Below are 26428 nucleotides of genomic sequence, written 5' to 3' on the forward strand. Positions count from 1 at the left end.
GATAATCAATTAACTGTTTGTAGTACTTTTCTAAGAAAAAAAAAGTCCAAATTCTCTGATTTAAGCATCTCAAATGTGAATATTTTCTGGTTTCTTTAGTCTTCTATGACAGTAAACTGAATATTTTTGGGTTGGGGACTGTTGTTCAACCAGATGACTTATCAATTAATCAAAAAAAAAAATCCAAAGGTTGATCGATAATGACAATAATGGTTAGTTGCAGCACTACTAATGTGTTATGTAAAGTTACGACTGCTGCTACCTAGTTAATAGTCTTGTTGGGGGTTTCACAGTGAATGAGAGTGTGTGTTTTCTACTATACGAAACAGTTTGACCTGGTTTTCCAAACACAACTGACATACATAACTGAATGATGAAGTGAAAGTGAAAATGAAATGTTAAATATCAGGCTAGTTTTGCTCTAGCGGAAGAGAAAAGAGAAACCACTTCTCTGTGTGCAATGCCTTTTATTTTAAAGGACAATTCCAGCATTGGTCTGTTTTTTTTTTTTTTTACATGTTCTGCATTCTGCAACTTTTAGATCACTGTAGATTGTTTCCCATTACATTTGAAAAAGTTTTTAAAACATCAAGGTGCGTGCAAGTGAAAACATTTAATACAAAAGAAACAACAGTTATAAAATCTGTAAAAAAAATGAGAAAAAAAAAACAACTCAATGCATGGTAGATTTGTCCTTAATGCTGCATTGTTGTTAGTAAGAATTATTTGGCAACACAGTACTGCCAGGCATCCTCATGGTGACATAAGGAGACAATAATTACATCATATTCTAAATGGCCAGCTGCTGAGATTAGAGGCTTCACAACTAAACTGTTTTTCTGGCTCAAAATGTTTTGGGAGTTTAGAGTTTTAAGACAGCACTGTCTTTTGTCAGTTAGAGGCCACAGTAGCTCAGGTCGTCACAGGCTATAAGTGACTTGTGTAGAAAGAAACAAGTTGTGCCAGTGTGGTTGCAATTCCAACAATTATACTATTGATAAATGTTACAGATTACTTAAAAGGCTCTTTGGCTTCCTGACTAGCTTCTGAATTTTAGCTGCTGAAGCCGCTGCGTTCTGTCACATTCTGTCAAATGATACTGATATCGTGGTTTTCTTCATAAGTCAAAAGTCAGTATGTTTCAGTCATCTGGTCCTGTGCTGCAGCGTGAGCAGACCCGCCCGCTGGTGGTACTGCTTCTCCTTGGCTGCTGCTATTTTCGCTGACAGATCCACCGGCTTCTCGAAGAAGTTCACCAGCGCCTGCTCTGTCAACAGCGACGCCAGGATCTGAGCGTAGCTGATGGTCCACTCGTTCTCCGGCGTCACGCTCCCGTCACAAACCCCGGAGACGGAGGAGCGGCGGTCCTTGGCATTCGCCTGCGTGGCCTCCGCTCCTTCAGCCTCATCTCGGCTGGTGCCCTCTGACCCTGAGCGGCGTCCTCGGTGACCGGCCTCACCGATCTGCAGGACGAGACTGGTTACCGTAGCGATGGCCTGGAACAGGTCGTTCTCCTCTGGGTCGCCGTGGAACATGCTGTACAGTGTCTTACAGAACTGGATGAACTCCCGCTGTGGAGGAAGGGCAGGTGAGGGTTATATCAGTGTTTCATTATTATTAATCTACTGCTCTGTTTCTACAACAGAGCAAAAAATTAGTGCTGACTTGTCTTTAATCTAAATATCAAAAAAGTTATTTATCAAGCAAAAATGCCAAACGTTGTTTTCGGCTCCTGAAGAATTTGCAGCTTTTCTCTGTTCTTCATTGTCGCAAATTGATCATTTTTAGTTTTTGGACTGTTGGTCGAACAAAACCAGTTGATTAATCAGAAAATGACGTACAGATTAACTGATAATGAAAATAATTGGTAGTTGCAACCCTGGATCTCCTCATATTTTGCTACAGAGCGCACAAATAAGTTTATTGAAACATCGTAGCCTACTTGTTTTCCAAGCAGATGTGAGCCTGGTCTCAAGTATTGACACATGCTTTTGAACATGAAATGAGCGACCACGACTTAAAGATAAGGTTTGACTGTATGATGAATGACAGCCAGTGTTTGTGCCGTGTGGTTAGCGTGTGTTTCCAGTACCTGAATCATGAGCGGCAGAGGTTTCTCCACATCTTTCTCCTTCTCTTTGACCAGATCCCGCAACATCTGCTTCAGCTGCTCCTGGTAATCTTTCACTTCATCACCTGGAACACCTGGAGCAACAGTTCTAGTTAGATATTCTTCAACCAAACAATAACAACAACAAAAATCTATTTTCTTCATGTATACATTCATATTAACTGAACAAAACACATTTTACATTGCTTGTGTTTGTCTATTTTCATGCTTTGTTAAGTTGTAGTGTGTGAAATGTGTCAACAGACAGTAGATCAGTGTGTTGGGACCAACCAGAGGGCAGATTGACATAAAGGGGTCTGTTAGTGGACACCAGGGGGCTCTTCATCAGAGAGGGGTCATCCTCGCTTTCTGTCAGAGCTGTAGACAGAGTTAAGAAAACCAATCAGTCAGAGCGCTGACTCCAGCTTGAAACCTTCATGTCTTTCATCGTGTTCAGAGAAGGAATAACCTGGTGGTATGTGCAGACGGTACAGCAGCCTTATTTTCTCATTCAGCTCTTCACAGTAGAAAGTATCTGAGAGAAAGAAAAAAAGGAGAACAGAGAGTTAAAACATATTATATGTGTCTTTCCGTTTCCTGTCTTAGTCTCCAAACCTGCAGGAAAGCTTGTGTGTCTGTAGGTTTTGTAATCACAGAAACATTTACAATTTTGGTTCAAGGATCAACTTGACTAGCTGCTTGTTGGTGGAAAATCCCTAAAAATACCTTTTCAGCAAACATTTAGCAGCGTCTCAGTTCTTTCTGTCTGTCTTCCCTTCCTTCACCTACCCAGCCAGCCGGCAAACTCCCTGAAGGTGACCAGATTGTCGCAGTCCTGGTCCAGCAGGGTGAAGGTGCGGTTGGCCAGTGTGTCGGTGTGCTGGTTGGAGCCGCCGGGCCACGGCGCCAGCAGCCCGTACAGGCTCTTAAACTGGGGCCGGTCCAGCCGGTACTGCCGCTCCATGTAGGAGTCGCCGTGCCGCCACGCTGCCGCCTCCGCTGCCGCCGCAGAGCTGGTGTCACCCCAGTACAGACTGATGAGGTGCTCTGTCTGGACGAGGAGAGCGGAGGAGGGAGAGGAAAGTGGGAAAAAAACAAGATAGCGAGGACAAGAGGAGGATGGGAAATGAGGAGAAAGAAAAAAGCGGGAGAAAGATGGTTAGAAATGAGTAGAAAGGACAAGAGAGGGAATGAGGGAGGTGTGGTGGCAACAGATGAGGAAGAGGAGAAATAAGGAGAAGGGAAAAATCAAATAAGATACAGGAGCACATTGTAGGGGCCTAAATATCTCAGTTTCCTCTGACAACACAAGACTCATTCAGCCATTTTATCCAAGACAGAGATAAACTAGCAGGAAGAGGAAAAGAAGATACCTTGAAAAGGTCGTAGACATTCGCCAAGTCCTCTGGAGAGATGGAAACATCCGGTGTCACCACTCTCAGCTGCACACAGACAAAGACAGGAAACATGGCGGTCTGAGTGCAGGAATACTGGGTGACCAAAACATGATCTTTCTTCTGAATAGCTTTACAGGTAGACAGTACGACAGCATCACATCTACTCACAGCGTTTTCTTTGGTGGTGTCTTCGTGAGCCTGCAGCACTTGGATCCTGTGTCGACAGCGAAGCCTCTCAATCTGCCTCACTGTCAGGTCTCCGAATTTCTAATGGAAGCAAAAAAGGTCAGGGAATGATTGGAACTAGAAAGCCACAGCAAACACGTCAGCCATACACGAAAAATTAAGAAATGACTTGCAAAAACCATTCAAATCAATACATAAAATGTGTGAAAACAATTAAAGAGAGGCAATTATCAGCCTACATGGTATGCGTGTGCCTCTCACCTCATAGGACTCGTTGATGAGGTCGGTTATGTTGGTGTGTCTCACAGCGGGAACGTCAGGGTTGCTGCTGCTGGTCTCCTCTGCAGCGTGCACAGGGGACACAGGACAAGATGACGCTTCATTTCCAACCTGCTCGAGAAAACTGCGAAACAACAAGAACCAAGGTTTCACGTTAACAGAAACATGCTGACTGCCTGGCAGTGAGTTTTAATGCCACATTGAATCTCATTTGCTCTTCAAACAGGCAGATGCAACCCGAGTCAGGGAAGATCCGTATTTTCATGAATCAGAATTCATGCATGATTTTGTACTTATAGGTTTGACAGAGGTTTTATATCAGATATCAGGTTCTGAATCTACATCATGCTCTGCTCTGCTTGACAGTGTGTAAAGAAAACAGTCAGAGGAAGCAACAGCAGAGCCTCTTTTTTACAGGTTTGTTGCTGCAAGGTGTTGGATAGAAATCACACCTTAAGCGGTTGAGTGCCCAACATGTTGCACACATTTAGAAGCAACATCTACAGTACTATGCAGAAGTTGTAGGCACTTAGATTCTTATCCATCATGCAACACCATCAGGGAGGCGTCTGATTGCTCCCAAATTTGTTCTGCAGTATGACGATGACTCCAACTATCTTCAGCACCAAGAAGAACAAGGAGTCCTGATCAACATCATGGAGTCAGTCTGGGATCACATGAAGAGACAGAAGCAGCTGAGATGCCGAGATCCACAGAAGGACTGTGACAACTTCTCCAAGATGCAGAACAACCGACCTGCCAAGTACCTGAAAAACTGTGTAGGTGTAACGAGGAGAACTGCTGCTGTTTTAAAGACAAAGCTGCTCACACACAATATTGATTTACTTTAGGTTTCTGCTGTTTACTCAACTTTGTATGATGTTAACTGATAATAAAAAGTATTGATGGCGTTATTTTTGAAAGCATCCTCACTTTACTTTTAGTGCCTACAACTTTTACACAGCACTGTAAATCTGATATATATGAAAGCAGCAACACTGCATAGTGGTTGAATGGGTACCGGAACTGAAATGCCTACAATATAGACGGAACAACAGAATGTGTTGACCATGCCTAGCGTCAGCAGTTAGAGAAAAGGGGAAGTCATTGCTCACTGAACGATGTGATACTAACAAGTTCAAATATTTGCAAACCTTCATCTTCACCAAGATATCATTTCCTGTAAAAACCTGTATGCAGGATATTTGTGCAAAAATACATGCAAGCAACCAGTTTTAAAAATAAAATTGAAAGTTGCCTGCTGTCAAGCGCCGATACGCGAATGTACCTTGTGAGAATCATAAGCGCCTGTCCCTCATCTGTGCTGGTAGAGAGCTGTGCAGCGTTGGCCTCCAGCACAGCCAAACCCAGCTGGAAGATGGCTTTGATTCCGTGGAGGAAAAAGCTGTCGACCACGCAGACGGCGCTGTGGAAGGGCAGGACGCTGAGGAAGAGGGTGAGGAACCAGGAGAGGGAGACGGAGGAGAGGGTGGAGAGGTCTGGGAAGTGTTCGGCCAGCTCTGGTAGACGCTCACTGATCAGCTTCTCAAACACAGACTGATCCACCTGAGCTCCTGCAGGACGGAATGATGGAGTCAGAAAGTGTTTGTTAGGTGTTTGGGTTAAAGCAATTACTGATTGTGAAGCACCAGCCTGATACAGCTCATAGCATGACACATAAATGAGCCATTTAGTTGCATGTGGGTGACACGCTGTATTCCTTCATTATGACTCAGTGGCTTTACAGAAATACATGTAAGCAGCAAACATTCGTTGTTTACTGTCTACCATATGCTGTCTGTTTACTGTCTCTTCAGGGTTAGAATTAAGGAAATTGCCAACAATCATCAAAAGATAAAATAACTCCAGCTTTATCCTTTCAGACCTGCATCAGTACTTTACACACAAACACTAAGAACACAATCACTGCTATTTCAAAGCTGGAAAGACACCCAAAAGCACCTGTTTTCTCATAGGATGTTATAAGGAAAAGGAAATTGTTTCAAATGCGTCTCGCATGTCATAAATAAACCGCAAATCACATTACAAAGCACAGGAAATTAGCTTGTGTTTCAGAGGCCAAAAATAAGCCTTTGGGGCTGTCTGGTGTCTGAGAGGCAGCAGCTCAGACAAAACAACCGCAACACAAAACAGGAATTTGAAACTAAATGATCCGACACGACAGATTGTGATATTATGACTTTAAACGACGTGTGTGCTCTTAAGAAGGAGAAGGAGAAGCTAAGAGAGTGAAGTGAAAAGTAAATAAAGCTTATAAATATATGTTTTCAGTTTTTACGGTAAATAACACTTAAAAAGACAATCAAGTGCTGAATCATCTCTTCTTGTTTGAACCCTGACCTCTCACCTATGACTCTGCGGTTGAAGTAGTCGGGCAGCATCCTCTCACAAACTGCCACCAGCAACCAGAAAGCTTCTTCCTCTTTAGCGTAGAGCAGCAGCACCGACGCCAGGATGTTCATAGACTGGACGGGAGGAGACGAAAGGGGAGGAAGAAACACAAACGAAGATCAGAGGCCGTCTAACTAACAGTCAGGATACACTGCAGCCGTCGAGTGAACGTTCCCTGTGTGATCAGCTGACCTACTGTGCCGTGACAGAAGAAAAGCAACCAGAGAGCTTCCAGAAGCATGATGATGGCTGATGTAAGTCATTTAATTCATTTTTTTATTTAAATAAAACACTGATTGGTGGAGAAATTTAAGAAATGGTGAAGCTGTTTGATAATCACAACTTTACTACCTTTGCTACCACTTCTACTGCTGCTCCATAAAGTCATATTGCTGTAATGTTTGTACAGTATATCATAAATCATCAAGTTGATACCTGACAGTAACCGATCTTGGGGTTGCGGTGAGCGTAGGCGGTGAGGACACGCCTGAGTGCGGCGATGCCCGTGGGGTTCTGGAAGGCGGGATGGTCCGGCAGCGAGCGGTGCAGGTCTCGCTCTATCTCCTCGGTGGCCAGGGTGCTCTGGCCCATCGACTTCTTCACCAGGCTGGTGTAGTAGCCCTGATGGGACTCCAGCTCTGTGGATGCGTCTGCACAACCCAGAGATAGAAATACTGTTAATTAGCAGGTCTCTTTACCACAGTACGAAAAGACAACTCCTTTGCAACGCCATGACAACATGACTTTTACAGAATAAAAACAAGAAGCATATATGTTCACTCTGATAGATGTATTCAAGCCTATTTATGTTGGAAAGTGTTTTTGAGATAATGATGAGTTCACTAGTGATGCTGTGAAACATCATTCGCAGTTGCGTTTCACTGCTTGAAGGACAGCAGGGCATTCTGGGATTCAGAGGTCATTGTGTGAGAGTGCTGTAACAACAGCAGCAAACTTATTTCTTGCATATATGAAAAATGACCATTTGATGAGTCAAGTGAGGGACTGAGGATTCCACTGGAAAATCTCTGCTTGAGATGATGAAATCCAGAGGAAAGTGCAACAGTCCACATCAACCACTGACGTGATTTTTTTTTGTTATTGTTTTCTTCATGAGGAAATGTGGTCATCCTCTATATTTAAATCCTGACGCAAGAACAAAAAAAAAAGATTCAACCACCACTAAACACATACACTGTGTTGTTGTTTGAAGTTACCTTCTGAGATTAAACATAAAAGTTAAAAGTGTCAGCAGTACGAGCTGCAGCTGCAGCCTGAACCTCTTTTTTTGGAATGGAGGACAAAAAAATAAAAACCTTTAAGTTGGGTTATTGTGCTGTTTTGAGCTGCTCTATTTAAGTGTGTATTTAAGTGTATATGCAGACCAGAAAAAGAAATCCTACATTCTACACTGCCAATGACTGACTGACTGACAGATGCTGCAAAAAATGGCTAGTTAATAGTAATAAAAGTTCCCCAAACAGTATGGAAACATCAATAATAACAAATAATGATACTCAAAAGTTTCTGTGTCTCAGTGTGAAGAGGTCGTGTTCTTTTTCATTCTCGGTAGTGTTCCACCACAGCTATTGTACCTCAGTTTCAGTTTTTGTTCAAACGACGGCTGCTGTTGTGTGGTGAGGAAATGAGACTGAGCAGAGGAACCAACAGCAAACCAAAATAAAAGCTGGCAGACTTTGGTTTTGACTGAGAGTGTGGTGTCGTCACAGCATGTGGACGTGCAGCAGTTGGAGAGAAGAGGATGTGAGCTGAAAAAACACACATCCCTGTACTTTTATCTTTGTGAGGACCCTCTAGTGACTACAGTCGCTTCTTCTGTCTGTTAGAAAAATATCTAACAACTGGTTCTATCACATGGAGAAGCTCTGTGATTTTAAGGCTCTTAGTTTTCAAGCTATCTGTCTCACCTGAAAGCGTCATCCACAGCTCGCCCCGCAGTGACTCCGGTATCCCCATGGAAACCAGCCTTTGGATTTTCCCAGTGCGGAACATGTGGACGCCACGTCCGAACTCAGAGAAATGATCCTCCCACAGCCTCTCCTTCACCTGCTCCATACTCTGACACAAACACACAGATTCACAGATAAACTTGCTGAGACTTGTGCAGAGTTGTTCAAATGATCACCAGATGCTACTGGTGATACTCCTTCACACCAAGAAACCTTTTAGTCAAATAACTAAAATGTCTGCATGTCTAGGAAACACTGAAGTTAGTGAGAATCTGTTTCTGGAGTCTGACTTGAGTCTGTTGTTCATTTATGACTGAAAATCTGAGTTTGACTTGAGCTGTGCTGTCAGTCTCCAATCACCTTGTTGCTGTTGGTTCCTGGTTGGTTTTGGTTGAAGGCCGTCATCAGAGCCTCACTGTTGACGGTGTTACGAAGAACCTGCTCCTCGATCTCCACTTCATCAGAGTACCCGGTGTCATAGTAGAAGGTGTAGTAGGGTGTCGGGGAGCGCTGCGGTAAATATAAGAAAAAAACCCATCAGTTTCAGGAATGCTGAAATTGAGCATTATGGACTTGAACCTGGTGTGGCCTCAGGATCACATTTGCTGTAAAAACAAAGAATCAACTTACAGAAAATATTAAAAATATATTGGAGAATTGAAACTGAAAATGAAAACAAATGTACTTCAACTGAGGCAAAATAAGACTATTGGATTATTTTTCAGTGATGGAGCAACACAGGTTAGGAAAAAAACAAATTAAAAATGATCTTTATTAGCATTGCATCCATATTAAAACAGCCAGAGCTGTTTGGTATTCAGAGCACAAACAGTATGTCCATCAACTCTGCTCGCTCCACATGTGGGAGTATGTGAGAATATGTTATATATAATATACAGTGACAAGAAAAAGTAAGTGAGCCCTTTGGAATCACCTGGTTTTCTGCATTAATTGGTCATAAAATATGATCTGATGTTCATCTAAGTCACAAGTATAGACAAACACGATGTGGTGTACAGAATGCTAATGACCCAAACATGTCTTTATTGAACACACCCATAGAACATTCACAGTGCTGGTGGAAAAAGTAAGTGAACCCTTGGATTTAATAACCGGTCGAACATTCTTTGGCAGCAATAACCTCAACCAAGCCGGTTTGTTGCCATTTCCGGTAGCTGTGGATCAGACCTTCACAACATTCAGGAGGAAATTTGGATCATTCTTCCTCACAGAAGTGCTTCAGCTCATATTCTTAGGATGTCTGGTGTGAACGGCTCTCTTGAGGTCATTGCACAGCATATTGGGTTAAGAGCTGGGCTCTGACTGGGCTGCTCCAAAAGGTGGATTTTCTTTGCTTGAGGCCATTTTTTAGTAGATTTACTTCGATGTTTAGGGCCATTGTCCTGCTGCCTCTACTGAGCCTCAGCTGGCAGACAGCAAGCCTGATATTATCCTGTAAGATACCTTGACAAACTTGGGAATTCATTCTTCCCTCGATGATGGCAAGCTGTCCAGGCCCAGAGGCAGCCAAGCGTCCCCAAAGTATGACGCCCCCTCCATCGTATTTCACCATTGGAATGATGTTTTTACGTTGGTATGCAGTGCCCTTTTTATGCCACACCTAGTGCTGCGTGTTCTTCCCAAACAATTCAACCTTAGCTTCATCAGTTCACAAAATATTTTCCCAGTAGTGTTGTGGAGTGTTAAGGTGCTCTTTGGAAAACTTAAGTTGTGCAGTGATGGCTTCCTTCCACTGCTATGAACACTTTGCCTGTTCAATGATTTGCATAGGGTAGACTCATGAACAGAGATGTCAACCAGCTCAAATGATTCCTTTAAGCCTCTAGCTGTTACTCTTTTTTTACCTCACTGAGTATTCTCCCTTGTGCCCCTGGAGTCATCTTAGCTGGGTGCTCACTTCAAGAGAGAGAAGCCACAGTACTAAATCGTCTCCATATATAGACAATTTGTCCAACTGTAGACTGATGAATATCTAAATTCTTTGAGATTTCTTTTTGTTTAACTGATTGGACTCAAGGTTTGTTAACTCTTGTCTCCAATAGCTTTTGTTGACGTCATTAGCCTAGAGTTCACATACTTTTTCCAACCTACGATGTGAATGTATGACTGTGTGAATAACAACAATACAATAATTTGTGTGTTATTAGTTGAAACAGATTGTATTTGTTCATAATTGTAACTTAGATGAAGATCTGACTATATTTTATGTCAAATTTATACATAAATGTAGGTAATTACAAAGGGTTCACTTACTTTTTCTTGCTACTGTAGATAAATATATAAATCAACATTAAGGAGATGTACCATTAAATAAATAAAATAACAACAGAGCTCAAACATGCATACCATAGACCTCTTGCCGCTTTTGCTGCTACGGAACATGGACTGTTTCCACTGCAGTGATCTGAGTTTGCAGTTGAGGCTCTCCACCAGCTCGTCTCTGTCCTGCAGCTCAATTAGCTGAAAGGCTTTCTTGGTCCGAATGCTCACTATGACTGGGTTGGGAAGCACGCTGGTGCTCTCTGCTTTTTCTATGGACAACACCTACAGAGAAAATGGAAGAAACACACAAACTTTGTCACAGAGTTATTCCAATCTGTACATGCAATATAAACAAGTTAATATAATGAGGTGAAAACAATAGCCAGTGTGTTTTTTCTAAAGACATTGCGTAGCGAGGTCAGAATTTAAAAAAAAAACACCAAAGATGGAGGAGGACAAACTGTCAACAAAGAAAAACTTTGGCTGGAGTCTGGTGCTAACTGCCCCCAACTGTTTTTCATGAGACATGTACTCACATACATTGAAATATTAATGCAATAATAATATAATGTTTGCCGTACTTGGAAATGGTCTAAATGTTGAAATTAAGACACAGCTGTGTTCTCATATTACCAACATAAATAATCAGCATTATCTGTTGTAGATAATGACACACCAGTGTCTACTGAAGCTGCTGATGACCTAATGATTTCTACTCTCACATCACTACAAGAACATTACAGACCAGCTTGGCAGGAAAAATGCAGGAATTAAGGAGACAATGGAGGTAACAGATAATCAGGGGGAGCAGTAGGGGAATTAAAACAGATTAGGTGGGCGGAAATGATTATTCTTTTCTATAGACAATGCCTCAACAGAGGAAGTAGAGGATTAAACCACAGTAGTGGAGCAGAGAAAGTATGCATGACTCCTCACATTGTTCATGAACTGACGAGGCAGCTTGTTGCTAATCTCCGCTTTTCACGATGAACCACACGTAACTCAAAAACGACTACTGTTATACTGCAATAAAATGTACAATTTTATTTTTTTGCAATCTCGAATTAAATTCCTGTAAAAAACATTCATTTAATCCAGAGTTTCTCTAATTATTTGCATCATTATGGTTTACTTACAGTCTGTCTTTGACATGTGTCGTCTGACTATTTTTACATTGTTTGAACATTATGAAAAATCCAACACTTATAAGGGCAAATATGTGATGATAAATCTAAACAATAAAAGTATATATAATGCATAAAGATAACATACTGAGTGAAATCCTGTCATCCTAATTTTGATCATTTATGCTTCTGAATTTTTAAAAGGCTGAATTTGTCCTTTAACAATGTAAACATACAGGCTACATGCTAAATGTGGCTGTGTGAGTCCAACATGTGTCACCGGTATTACTGCGGCACACTACATTCCCCTCTGCACGATAATGTGTCAGTGTGTAAACATTAATGTGTTACTCTTTAATCAGTAGCCGGCAGAGTAAACACAGACTGTTTAACAAACTCATGTAAAATACATGACGATATCAAAAAAAAACTAGCTCCCTTCATAAACTGTCAGATAAAAAGTCTTGAGTAAAGTCACTCAGGACAAAGAGGCAGACTAGAAACTGAAAAGTCACATGTTTCATTCCTTAAAGGGCTGTAAGCATCTCACAAAACAACAAAACTAATGAGAAAACCTATGTTAACCTCCCTACATGCAGGATGTGAATGTGATGTCTGACTTCAGGTTGTTTTACATTGCAGATTTACATCGTGTCATAAAAGAACAATGACAAACTGTCAGGCGGTTCATAAAAGATTTAATAGGTATTTGGTTTGGTGGAGTGCTGAAAGGTTGTAATCTGTGTAAACAGTCTAACAAGGGTAGGGGCTAGTCTTTTTGGAAAGTTTGCATTTAACATATTGATGGGAACCACTTGAATGCACCATTAGCTTTTGATTATTTTCTGGTTCAGGTACCTCTGAGAGGGGTATGAGCAGGATGCAGCGGCCTTCCTCTCGGCTGCTAAAACACAGATAGCTGTCAGTGGTGTACAGAGTACCGGCTGTATGGCAGCGAGCGTGGGGTGTCCACACCGAACAGGAAGCCACCTCATGAAGCCTTTCACCACGAGGAAGCCGAAACAGAGCCAGGACGTACTCCCTCAACGCCTGTTCCTCTAGGATCCTGGGGAGAAGAATAAGATGATAACATACAGAGGTAAATGGCAAAAAGAGCAACTGAAGGAGTTTCTGGGCGTTAGCGAGCAAATCAAACAGAACAAAGACATATTCCCTTCTTTAAACCTTCGGGTGCTGTCACACTGCTAATCAGCGCCAAGCACAAAGTACAGATAAGGCTGACTTGTTTTGCAGGTATTTGGTCATAAACCAAAGTATTGGACAAAATTTTGAGCAGATGATTGTGCTAGATAAAAAGTCAGTAGATGAAATTTATTAAAATTCATCCTCTGGGGTCCATGAATGTTTGAAGCAAATTTCACAGCAATCCATTCTAATAGTTGTTGAGATATTTCAGGAAAGACCTAAAAAAAAAAAATTAAAAAAAATCAACCTCATGGTGGCGCTAGAGGAAAAGTCAAAGGATCACCAAAGTCATAAGGATTCATCCTCTGGGGACCATGAATGTCTGAACCAAATGTCATAACAATCCATGAAGATGTTGTTGAGATATTTCAGTCTAGAAGTGGTGGACCGACCGACCGACAGAATGACGTTGCCTAGAGCCATGCCACTAGCATGACTACAAACACACAAAGAGCAGATGTAACATGACCTGGTTTGCTTGTGATTTCTTGTTGTGCATGATGATTAAAAACAGTACCAAGCTAGGAGCTAACACACACATAGCTACCACTTGGAAGAGGACATAGTATTGATGTAGACTTCCCCTACAGTTTTGCATCTTTTTTTCATCCTGAAGGGACAAAACAATTCACTGGATAAAATCATGTGACATGACCAAGACTTCAGCTAGAGGTAGGACAGAGTTAGTGACGCTGTGTACTCCAAATAAAATCACATTTGAAGTCTTTGCGTCTGTAAACATTCTTCAGCCCTATATATCAGCAGCAGCAATTAGTTGACATGTTGTGATTTTTTTAAATGTATGTTTTATCCATTTTTAATGTACAGTCTGTCATGTGGACAATGTGTTTCTAGTCTAGTCTTCTTCTCTTCCACTGTGACTTACAAGCTCCTCCATCTGGCATTTGCAAGATTAAACAGACAGTAACAAGCAGTTTGGTCAGCCTTAACCAAAACACCAAGTCTATATTAGGAGTATACTGCTCTTCAAGAAAAAAAATGTATGAGGTCATCCCTTGCAAACTGTGAGAAGTGAGATCTTCAGTATCAATGTAATTGGTTTAAAATGCAACACACAGGCTCACTGCTTACATATGGATAGATATGAGGGCAGATTTGGGGTGGAGGTTTGGCCTCTAGGCTATGATGAGAGGCAGCGCACTGCCCTCCTTGACTAGAAGCCAAAGCTTCAGCCCTGGAGAAGAATTCAGTTATAAACACAGCTATATTTTATTTCCTTCTACTTGTGACCCAAATCTCCTCATATTCCTCTCTGAAGGATGCTCACCCAGCATGACTATTATCCAACATACAACAAGTGTAAATTGACATACTGTATATTATATATACTGTATATACACACACTTCAATGAACAATGGATTAAAAGAAACTGAGAGGAATGGTAGAAGATCACAGCAGGCTGTTTAAAAGTCAAAAAGGGCAAACAAGATAAATGTAAAAAAAAATAGGTTAAAGATTATAGAAAATGTGCAAAAATATTAGTGTAAAGTTCTCTTGGCAGACACAAATAGTTTGTGGACCATGACGTATGGTTTGTAAATCAATTTAGCAAGACTTCTTTTATTTTTAGTACTGGGTTATAGACAAAAGAGAACTTAAACTAGGAAGCAAATGAGTGGTAAAGTTTATAATACTGTAGTTACCAAATGAAGGCAAATAAACTACGATTTCTCTTCTTCTTCACTTTTTTTCTTCCTATATTTTATTTCCTTTATTTGTTATTGCTGCAGTTAACTCTGTTTCAGTTTCAGAAGCCCATTCAACTTGCATGTTTACTTCCTATTTTTTCTTTTTTTCACCATTTTGGACTCTCAATGGTTTCTGTGTGCCACCGTTGTACTTTTTTATTTCTTATTCCTTTTTTCAGTTTTTATCTGTTGCCCTGATGGTTTTGTGTTGTGGTCTGCTGCCCAGACACACATTTGTACTGTAGTTCACTCAGTATATTTTTATCCCTGTTTCCTGTTATGGTTTTGAGGTTTTTACATAGACAGAAATAAGTATGCCTGTGCGTTACAGTGGCATTTGAGAAAGAATGCTATGAATAAAAGCGGGTTATGATCTCTTTCACTGAATAAATGTGTTTGTAGTCTTTACAGAAAGCAGAAGGCACAAGCGCATGCAAAAACATCTGATAACAAAAATACTAAAAGAACAAGACACAGCACATCAATATATCAAAAATATGTGTGTGCACGCATTATCTGAACCATCGGTCATGACTTGTGTCTTAAATCACAGAAAGAAAAACAGGAACTACAAGACATAAGAGTTATTTTGATTGCAATAACTTGTTTTGCTTCTCTGTATGTGCAGGAGACGCTTTCATGTCCAACTGGTCATAAAACTTGGGTTATAATTCAACATACATCCAACACACCATGTAATCTTAGGTTATTCTTAGGTTTGGCCATTCTTACGTTATTTGATTGAGCCAGCTGTAATAAGACATACAGTAAATTAGACTGGTATTCGGGAAGTAACCTGAAAAATGAACTGAAATATTCTGAAATAAACATGAGCAGTTGAACTAAAGAATCTTTTTGACAATGCTGTCAGTTCATATTGGCATCAGACACAGGAACCAGTGCTGACCTCTTGCTGATGCGTGTGGGTTGCTGCAGGACTCGGTCCAGCTCCAGGCCTTCGCTGTCCAGCAGCCGCCTGAGGGCAATGTCAGCCAGCTGACCGATGACCCCAAAGGCCTCGTCCAGGTTCAGGAACATGGAGAACTCCCTCTGCCGCTGCCGTGTGCTGACCCGGATCGCCTCAGTCATTAGGCCGGTGGAGACCCGCTCCAACCGCATCACTTCCGCCCAAGGGATCACAAACTTCACTGTGGAAGACGGAGGAGGGTAAAATATTTGTATTTCTACTGACTGACTGCATGTCAATGCGACTACAATCTAAGTGAACAACCTAATGGTCATAGTTGTGTTTCCATCCCAGGGTCAAGCCAATATGAAGCTTTTCTACTGAAATGAGAAAGAAAACAAGCACACACGTAGTTGTGCATTTCTATCAACTGTGTTGCAGTGAATTTTTTTAAAAAAAGGCAGCAAGAAAGAGCAGTGACTGGATATATGCACAACAGTCCTCGCTTCAAAGACCAGCAACACAAATCCTCACATGCCTCAGCTTTAATGTTTGTACAAAGACCCCATTTCCCATCAGCCCTGTTGTGTCCTGAACCCCTTCCTGAAAGATGTCTGCCTGGAGCTCATGCATCCCACTTCAAACAGCTCACAGGTGACCAGTCTCTGCTAGTGCTGCTAATGTAAGGAGCGTCTTCATAAATGTGAGTTAACTGGTTCACTAAATGAGAGTCAAACACTCCACTGTAGGCTTGAAAGGTGGCTCTGCAAAGGTTGTGGCCACCTGCAGACTTTTCAGAGCCCCCTTTCAAACCTACACAAGGTGACTATTTATTACGCAAATGATTTAAGTTACCCATAAGTAAAATACAATCACTGGCATTTTGGCACATTAAAACATTGTGGGAAATGACTCCCTAGCTGACTTAAGTGTTTTGGTTTGAAAACCAGAGCCCACTTTGGTGCACAGACCTTCTTTCCCCAGCAGGAAGGAGTAGAAGGCCATATGGTTGATGCTGAGGTAGAGGAAGCCCTGTCGAGGCACCCGGCCCTTCCAGCAGCAGCAGGAGAAGTATGTCACCAGCTTCTCTGATGACGGGAGGCCGAAGTGCAGCTCAAACTTCAGCAGCGCCTCCCTGAACTTCTCTGGGTCCTCCTCCTGGGCGGCTTGGCGACCCCGAACCTCCTCTGCTATCAGGCCCTACAGCGGAGAGAACCTGCACTCATTACTTGCTGGACATGGACTGTTCATCATCAAAGGCATCCTCATCATCATTTACAGTGAGGTGGATACTTTGACTTGATAAATCCTTTTTAAAAACACAGGAAAAGCTTTGTTAACATGTCTCAAAATCTAAAGTCATCCTCTAGCAGCGTTGGCAGGTTCCACACCTTGACTTTGCCTTTGACGAAGCTGGCGACATCATCCTTGTTCTCAAACACAGACAGAGAGTGAAGGAGGTTGCGGATCAGCCAGTCCCAGTGCTTATTCACTTCCTCTATGGCAGCTCCTGATGGACAAAAAGACAAAACATAGCAGGGAATTTCACTTATTTAATAATAACTAACTTCATAATGCAATGATGCACCAGTAAGTATTCTGTCTTCCATGAATGATGCAGTCACCCTCTCTGCTCTCAAATGTAATCTATCTAATCTTTCCCCATTATAGTCTGACATGAAAGTCATTTTTACTTTTGAAGAATTTCTTATCTTTAGGATATTAATGCATTTTGTGCAGATGGAAAAACAAGCTAATATAAAATGTCAAAACAATGAGGCAACTTAAGTACATAAAAGTATCTGAAATGAAATGATGAAACAGGAGAGGTGGGAATGAAGGCAAAAAGTAAAACGCTGAGCAGGAGGCTTAATGTTTATCTCACCGCTGGCTATCACCCAGCTGACCTGGGAGCCAGGAACCTGGAGGAGGATGCGGAAGGGCGTGACCCTGGCGTTGGAGTCCAGCACCGTGTCCAGCGCCCCCACCAGGAGACCTGCAGAGATGACGACGCACAGAGAACACTGCGGTTGACTTTATGCAAACATATAGGCGATAATACTCTCACTGGCTGTCCAAACATACTGTCAACTAAATCTTCTACTACATTGTGTGCCTGAAATTTTATTGTGTTGACTGAATTCTCTAGTGAGACTCATTATTCCCAACCCCTCCCATAATGGACTCAATGATCCCTCAATGCAACATAAAAACCAGTGAACAAGCAATGGTCACTGACAAAGCACCAATATGTTACTTATAAGTAACTTATCATCCATTGCACCTTGTGAAAATAGTGTCCACTTTCATTTTGTTAACTGCAACTCACTAGTCTGTCAAATCAAATTCCCACTGAGTGACTAATGAATGAGTCAGAGTCAAAAGAACTAGCTAGCTTATAAAGTTAGCACAAGTTAGCAAACTGCTTTGTAATGTTTTGAAATGTTTTTTTTCAAATATATCTGGCATATGAAGGATATGTGTAAATGCAGTTGAGCCAAAGCAAGTCAACAGAACCCAAACAAGCTGCCTGTATAATTCTGTCAAAGCAGATTTCAAAACATCTTAAATATTAATTTGACTGTAATTTTGCGAGAACATTGCACTCGCTGAACATGACCTGAAAAATCCTCAAGTGCTTACTGAGATACTAAATCAACAAATTATAATCCAACCTTTACCACTATAAACACACTGAAGAAGGTGAAGAGTTCACACACAGACAACTATATTTCATGTCTGAAGGAGGCACAGGTGAATAGAAATTGGGGGATTTGATGGGTGTGCAGTATTTTTAATGGATACACAGTAGCTACACATTGATTTCAGTAATACTATCATCTGTTTCAAACCATTAACGAGCTCACTGCACTGGTATCCAAATGGCATCAGGATTCATGTTAAAATACTGCTGATTACTTTCACAGCAACGCATGGTTTCATCTCAGTCTGTCAACTTCATGACACAAGCTGACATGTTTTCTGTTAATTAATAACATCCATTTCTATAATTACACTACTATTATTGATTTTAACTTTTAAATTGTGTTCTTATATCTGCTAATTTTTCTTTACTCTGATATTTACTGATATTTTTTGGATAAAGAAGTTTGTAAACTGTCTTGATGAAAACAAAACCAATAATCTAGAATGGCTTCATGCATTTAAATGATCAAGCAAGCGGATCCACACTTTGAGAACAGGCTGAAGCTTTGTTGTCACGTTTTCTTCTCTGTAAACCATGGCTAATCTGCATCATGCTTTTCCAATGAGGACAACACACATCTTTGCTTTGGTAATGCTTTAATTCACGTTAAAGCATTTCCTCTGTGAAAATAAGCATCTTGAGATGGTCTGAGTAGTTTTACATATATTGACCTTTAAAACACAATTTTTAAAAATGTCCCAACAAAACAACTATACATTTAAAAAAGGCTAAAAACTACTAACAACCACAAGTCTGCATTATAGGATCTGCTGAAGGATCAACTTTTAAATACTCACAACCATTAAAGAATTAGCCCTAAGCCCATTGCAGATCACTCTGCTGATGCACGAATGTTCTGCCAAATCCAGCACAAAGTGTATCATTAAATTTGCTGATGACACGACAGTAGTGGGCCTCATCAGCCCGCTAAGACAAAATAGATTATTATAGACTTCAGGAGGCTGTCGGCCATCAGCAGTTCCACAGGGGAACAGGTCAATAACGACAAACGTCTCATAGCGCATTATTGCCAATGATCTCTCCTGGTCCCTGAACGCCACAAATCTGGAAAACAGGGTTGAAGCGAGTGAGTCATCTCTCCTCCATCTTCTCAACCTCCTATCAGGGCTGATGGCGGTTGCTTTGTTTAGAATAAAGACGTAAAACATCACTCGGAAAGGCTTTTATCCAACATATTAAACAAGCAAAATGACATTAGCTGGTGACTGAAAATACTATTATTACACTCAACTGTATGCCTTTTTAGGCAGCCAGATCGACCCAGCCTATCACCGCATAGTGCAAGCCTGCATATCAAAGCTATGTTGAGAGAAGAGTATACCACTGCCTTCTCATGCCTGATACACACACACACACACACACACACATCCAAGAAAAAACATACATGTAGGAGACATGGAGAGAAGAGGATCAGAATCAGTTCTCCCACATAGTGTATGATTTAACTCAACAGTTTCGGGTTTATCAGTTTGTAAATCCTGCAGTGAAACCGCCTCTCTCTGCCAAAAAGAGCAACTAACCCTGAAGGCATTTCATCAGAATGGGATTCACCCGAAACTTTAAGTGTCTCGTGATAGTCAAAATGCCGTCTAAGGGGCTTTTCTACCCGATGAACGTCTGTTGTTTGGTTAGTTTGACAGGGTGAAAACGCAGGTCAGCACTGAATATCCGCACAAAATATCATCTGTCACATGGTTCAATCCAAAAGTAGCGGCGTCCAAAAATACCCGTATTGGTGGAAGTCTAAACAGGTGGAGAAGTGAAGATAAAGACTCCTCCAGCAGACAGTTCTGGCTCGCAGCCAAATGTAAACCACATCTTAGAGTCAAAGTCGACCTGCCTGAAGCTGTGAACCCGGCAGCCTGGCAACACAAAGCTATCCGTCTGTCACTGCTAACCTCAGAAGAAGAAAAAAAAAGAGTGAATATGAATCGTTCCCTTTCTCTGCTAGTGGTCACATCGTAGGGGAATACTTCTGTGGAGACATAAAGGCTACATTCAACCTTTACGAGGTTTTGAGAGGAGAAACGCGGCTCTGCTTTCAGACCTACCGGACCGTCTTCCCTTGAATGCATCAAAATATATTATCTGCTGTGTTGATTTATTTCAGAGTGTAAAATTAGTGCCACCTGGTCAAATACAGAAAAAAATCAAGATAAACTGCTGTTACTTTGAGTGTTAAATGAATCACAAACACTGGTATGAGGGGACTGATCAGCTGCAGATGTTTAGTTGCCCAGCCCTTCTCAGAAATCTTGCTCAAAGTATGTTATCATTGGTGTGATAGGGGCAGGACAGTGTGTTGTCACAGCTTAGGAACCACATTGTGTTTCTGTTGTTGCTTTCATCTTCATAGCTGGAAACTTTTTTTTTAAAGCCAGGTTTCAACCATGAAATAGATAACTCTGCTCTGTGTTGTTTCCTCCACCTGTGTGACAGGAATGCCGAAGTGAAGGTCGTTTAATTAGTTAATGGTGAACGATATAACAACAGGACTTGACCCTTCACCTCTCTTACTGTGGGAACAGCAGGAACAAACACATGCACAAAGTAAACCCGGGCCAGGAAGTTCCCACTATTCTGTTCTAGGACAAGAGAGATGAGGCGGGTTTCTCCACAGGGAAGACAGAAACATAAAGAAGACATTGTATGAACTGTTTGACTGGTTGAATGTAATTAAGTGTCACTCATTACATGACTCTACGCTACAGACAACCAGCAATGTGTTCTCTTGTGTACAGATACAAAACACCGAGAGGAAGCGAGACAGAGGAAACAGCAAACAGGCTGTTATGGAGAAAGCAGCCGAGCTGTAACTCAGCAGTGGGAAACAGTCAGACAGGCCACAGCCGCAACAAGCACGTGGTCGATAATCACCGAATAAAAGGCATAGAACCTGTTCTGCAAGGTGTATAAATATAAATCATGACAGAGTGATGGCAGAATTTCATCATGTTCAAATCTAAAGCAACAGAGTATGACAGAAACCTATAAAACTCCTACATATACTGGTATTACAATAAGAGGTCAGTGCTCCAGACCCAGATGAAGTTTTAACTGACTTTTGTCTTCATACAAAAGTCACACAAGTCCAATGAAAACTAGGTCAATGTGTCTGCAGTCCTTAAAAGTGATCTTGTGATCTTTATGGCATTATTGTCTCTTGTAGTGTCACGAGAATATTCCTCTTGAATATTATATTTCATGTCCTTTTTAAGGCTGTATAAATCACACATTTTCTTCTTATGTCCATTACAGGATTGCTTAAGTTCTTATTACATGTATGGTAAGAAGAATAAGAGAGTTAGAATTGAATAGAATACAATAAGTGTGATTTGACTCATTTTACTTATTTATTGGGCAAAGTTCATTTGCCATTATAAAACACATGAGCAAGAGCAGTAAGAGACCTATAACTAAATATTACTGGAAAATACCCCAATTGCAAAATAACTCCATAATAACAGGTGTGTAATAGGACTGTAACTAGCCATTATTTTCATTATCGATTAATCTGAGGATTATCTCTGGATGAATTATTTAGCTAATAAAAACATCAAAAAATATGAAAAATGTCCAATGATATACAACAAAGAAAAGCAGAAAATCAGAGTTGTAATTTTCTGTAATCCACAAGCTGTTACAAGTAAGAGGTTTAGAAAAGCTAGGCTTACTTGAAAAGCTTGACTTCAGTTAGCCTAAATGTTTATTTCAGTTTAAGCCATTCTACAAAGCCAATAGAGGGCCAACATGGTGAGGCTAATTCAAGCCTGGTGTAATTAATCACAGTAACTGATTGTAACTGGAGAAACACTTCATATGAAAAAAAGTAATAAAACCAAAGTGAATATTTAAGAGTATATTGTGGATCAGCAGTGTGAAGGTGATTAATAGTAATAATAATAATAATCTTATATTCTTTCAGTCTTAGTTGTTTTTATTACTAAGGTGTTGGTGGAGTTTTGACTAGAGCTGCATCTAAAGAAAAACCCCAGTCTTCTTCTAATCTTGGTTTCAAGACTTGTGTGAAATCTTACTTACTGAACTGAGAACACTTTGCATATGAGCTGTGGGACAGTGAACTTTGAGGTGTTTCAGTTTCGTTCGAAGCCCCCTCAATGTTGAGAGTCTGACAACTGGCTTTTAACAAGGGGTTGAGATGAAGTTAATCTGCCATCGAGGTTAGTTTCAAGGCAGTTTTCTGGGAATACTGTGATTGGAATGGAAAATGCAGGATTTTCCTACATGTTGGTTTAACAGATCCTGTTAACTCTTTGATCTTCATTTCTGGAATAACTGGCATGACCACTCCTGTGTTGTGGTTATTTACCTGTGATCCTGCCCGTTTGCTCTTTGTGGCCTTTCCTGTATCGTTCTTGTTGTTCACCTGTCATTCTGGCAGCTGTCTCCTCCTGGCCTCCCCTCCCTATATACTGTCTTACTGAATGTTGTCGTTGTTTACCTGAGGTCATGCCCACTGGCTCTGTGGCTTCTTATGCTTTTCATTATTTTTGTTGTGTTGTAGTTGTTGTTGTCTACCTGTGATCTTGCCTGTCGGCTCTCCATGGCCTCTCCTCCTCTGCAGGAGGAAGAAGTCGTTGCTCCTCTCGGTCACCCACAGCTTCAGTGCGTTTTTCAGCAGAACTTCCTCCGGGTTTAGCCACATTTCTTCCAGCAGGGAGGGACCCTCCGCCGTCTCCGTCTCTACAGTGGCGGTATAAGAAGTTGTCCCTGCCTGTCCTCCGGCTCGGCAGCGGCCGGGTCGGTCCTAAAGCGGCGGGTTTTCGGGTTTATCCATGATTATCCTGCCCTCCCAACGGCAGGCTTCAGACTTCTCCCTTCACGTCTCCGCTCTCACGCCCGATTAGCAGCAGCTGTACACACCAGCCAAAGATTGTCTATTGAGAAGAGGTCTCACTCTGTAGTTCATAAAGTTTCCCACAGTTTTAATAAGCGAAGATGATTGTTATGAATGAAATATAATATGATCTTAGGATCTTATAATATAGGCCCATCGAAAATGATAAATGCTAAAATGTTAAAATCACTCTCTACAAAAGCTGTTTTGTCTAATTGTGGCACAAAAAAACTACTATATAGTATACTATGTAGTCTATAATGAATATAAAAGAATATTAAATAAAAATATAAAAAGAAAATAAAATCAGTTTAACCCACAGTGTTTTATCTGTTTGAGTGGATTCTGATTGTGTTAAAGTGTAATTATATCCCTTAAAAAAAATATAACTGTACTTGAGCATTTCAACTTTGTGTAGCTTTGTGGAGACAGAAAACTTCCACTTCAACTTCTGCTTATATTTCCCCCAAATTTTAAGATAATAAAATATTAAGAAAAGAATCACTAACTGAATATGAAAACTTTTCACCATGAGTAAAAAAGACAAATAGAAGATGTGAATGAAGTTGAAAGTATCTCAAATTTGACCACAGCTCAATATGGTAGGCCAACTGGGAGAAGTGGGAGAACTGTAAAACATTTTAACAGTGTTTTGGACAGCCTATATCCAAGACCAAGACCAATGTAAAAATACATTTAAAGCCCCTTTGCATAGCCTAAGTGTTGAATTTGAAGGATGTGGTATTTTAGACTTTGGCGCCCTCCAGTGGTAGTAGTCCCCCCCACAGATCCTCAAAAAAAAAAACATTAGCCAACAGAAGATGTAAAAGTAATAGAGTCCATGTTTTTTTTAGAATAACTATACAATAATTAACAGTCATATTCCCAAAGCCTATCAAGAAATATATATGTTCACAAAAAATCTAATTAAAAAAACGTCGCTGAAGAAGCACCAGCAAAGAGCAACTTTAAAAAATTAAAACTAAAATACTTAATAAGCTAAAAAGATGAAGTTGACAAAATAACATAAAAATTAAATTTAGCAGCACCTCAGTCTGAAATTAGCTGGGGTCAGTCATTAGTTTAATAATTGTGAAATAAAACATGATACTGTTTGCAAAAGAAGAACTACAAAAAACAAAACGCATTGAGATTGTTTTTAAGTTCTTGAAAAACAACAACAGAGTGAGTGCTCTGCTCTTTATTCTCTCTCTTCCGCATTTCACACAACTTTCCCTTCCGCCAGTTACGACAGAGAGCAACTGGCCTTCCTGTGATTGGCTACTCAGCTGACACCGTGTTCAGGTGCTCGCTGAGATAATTATCATACAAAGGCTGTTTGTTTGAATTCAGTTCATTCATCGTTACTGAAAAGACAATGCCTGGTCTGTAGCCTTAAAATATGTTGTGATTTTATAACAATTTTACATTAAAGGCTGTTAGCTGATATTGCATAATATCCAGAGTGATTTATATGTTTATGAATACAGAATAACATCGGGTTAGAACATCTGGGAAACCAAGTTACCATGGTGAAAGCTGCAAATTAGAACACAGCAAAGAGAGGAAACATAGCACAGCTGTGAGTAAATTCCCTGTTGAGACAAAACAAAAACAAACAAACAAAAAAAAAAAAACTGCCAACATTAAGAAAAGACCAATATGAGATTTCCTGATATCAATTCTAAAAAAAACCAATTTCCTTTAATTTGATACTTTGTAAGGGGGACAATATTCCAAGAGTTTACTTGTCAGTTGTTCAAATTGAGACGACCTCTTGTGTCCTAACAGAACAGCAGTTAACAAGATTTTGTATAACCCAAACTAAATGTTAAGTTTTATCTTCCATCAGCACAACTATTTTTCTTTGACATATTGGATGTGTGATTTGAGATCCAAACAAACATGAAGAGATTTTAAACACCTGCAGTATATCCTGGAAATCAGTGATCTTCATCAGCAGAAGATGAATATTGGTCGATAAGTTATGAGTAAAACAGTAAATAGTTGGTCTCACCAGCATTACAGTGTGAGCAAATGGTACTGTTAAGTAGCTGGAGGGCAAACATTTGCTGCTGGGCCCCTACGGACCCCCGGCCATCTCCTGCCCTCTGTTCATTTTGAGTGTATTGTGTCATCAGGAAGTTGCTGGTAAGTGCAGTGCATACAGTTGTCTGTACTGTACATGACAGCTTCATAAAGTCACAGACTCCTGCTGGAACACCTGGCCCTGACAGTTTGTCGTCATTTAAAACTAGACTTTGACAAATCATTACCTAATAATGTAAGACCCAGCTTAGTTGATGTTGTACTGTACCGTAGATGTGCAAATGTCCTTACAAGTTTGTTACAAGTTTTAATCAAATTACCCAAACAAACTGACTTGTGGTGAACCTAAGTCTGCTTCTCCCAGTTTGATAATCCAGCCTTGATAGAGTCAACGTGTAATAAATATCACCAGTTATTAGCTTGCCAGATTTATCAGGCCTGTGTTAATAAGATAAGTATGAAGAGTAAGGAGAAAAAGAGGAAATTACTGAAAGCAAGTAAAACTGCTCAGAGCTTAAATTAAATAAAAACAAGTGTGCTACCAGTGCTGTTGACTTCACTGCAATAGCTCTTAAGCTGACTTTAAATAAATATTACCACCCACTTCAGTCTTTTTTTAGTCTGTGTTTGTGTTTTTATAAATAGGCCTATATATTTTTACTTTTCCTTATGCATTTATTATGTTGTTAGTTACAGATACTAATGATGATTGTTTAGAGTTTAGTCAGCATTTGATGGAGTTGCCCAGTTTCAGAAATCATCAGATTATCAGTGATTTACTGTAAAACTCGTAAAAGTAATGATACGAACTGATGAACTGGTATATTTTATTCTATATTTCTACTTTATTTTAAACTTTTTAATATCTTAAGTCATTGAAAACTCGTCATTTGTACTTTCTCCACCTGCGATCAAGACTGAATACATTTCATTCAAGGGTAATTTTGTAATTCATATTTGTGTCATTTAAGTGTGTGTGTGTGTGTGTGTGTGTGTGTGTGTGTGTGTGTGTGTACCATATATTTCTCATGTTGTGGGGACTCACCTCCTTTATCTGGTCAAAAAGCAAGTCCCTTTAACGTGAATCATTAATTTCTGGGTGAAGACTTGATTGAAAGTTAAGGTACGTTTAGGGTTATGTTAAGGTTACGGTAGTGTTAAGATAAGTAAGTGTAAATAAGTAATGTTCTCTGAATTGATGGACACATG

The 26428-nt window shown here is 40.5% G+C and overlaps 1 protein-coding gene across 1 annotated transcript; it reads right to left on the minus strand.

Annotated features, from left to right (window-relative positions):
* Nucleotides 1–450: 450 nt before the first annotated feature.
* LOC122991874 (TBC1 domain family member 8) lies at nucleotides 451–23187 on the minus strand. Its single transcript, XM_044365314.1, has 20 exons — nucleotides 22852–23187; nucleotides 17470–17580; nucleotides 16976–17094; nucleotides 16556–16784; nucleotides 15585–15825; nucleotides 12620–12827; nucleotides 10722–10919; nucleotides 8715–8864; nucleotides 8313–8463; nucleotides 6820–7034; nucleotides 6341–6458; nucleotides 5261–5546; nucleotides 3955–4096; nucleotides 3676–3774; nucleotides 3484–3552; nucleotides 2900–3161; nucleotides 2580–2645; nucleotides 2402–2488; nucleotides 2093–2205; nucleotides 451–1571 (listed from the first exon to the last, which is right to left on the minus strand). Exons 1-20 carry the CDS (start codon nucleotides 22976–22978, stop codon nucleotides 1146–1148), a joined length of 3417 nt encoding a protein of 1138 aa, XP_044221249.1. The 5' UTR covers nucleotides 22979–23187; the 3' UTR covers nucleotides 451–1145.
* Nucleotides 23188–26428: the final 3241 nt, after the last annotated feature.

The sequence above is a fragment of the Thunnus albacares genome, chromosome 11 (assembly GCF_914725855.1).
Source record: "Thunnus albacares chromosome 11, fThuAlb1.1, whole genome shotgun sequence".
In the NCBI taxonomy this organism is placed as follows: Eukaryota; Metazoa; Chordata; class Actinopteri; order Scombriformes; family Scombridae; genus Thunnus; species Thunnus albacares.

What these genes read in the sequence shown, in the direction of transcription:
- LOC122991874 (XM_044365314.1), bottom strand. Translation starts at nt 22,978, where the DNA reads ATGTGGCTAAACCCGGAGGAAGTTCTGCTGAAAAACGCACTGAAGCTG. An exon ending in CAGGAACCAACAGCAACAAG is followed by an intron (nt 8,464 to 8,714) that starts GTGATTGGAGAC and finishes TGTTTGTGTCAG; the next exon opens with AGTATGGAGCAGGTGAAGGA. An exon ending in ACACCACCAAAGAAAACGCT is followed by an intron (nt 3,553 to 3,675) that starts GTGAGTAGATGT and finishes GTCTGTGTGCAG; the next exon opens with CTGAGAGTGGTGACACCGGA.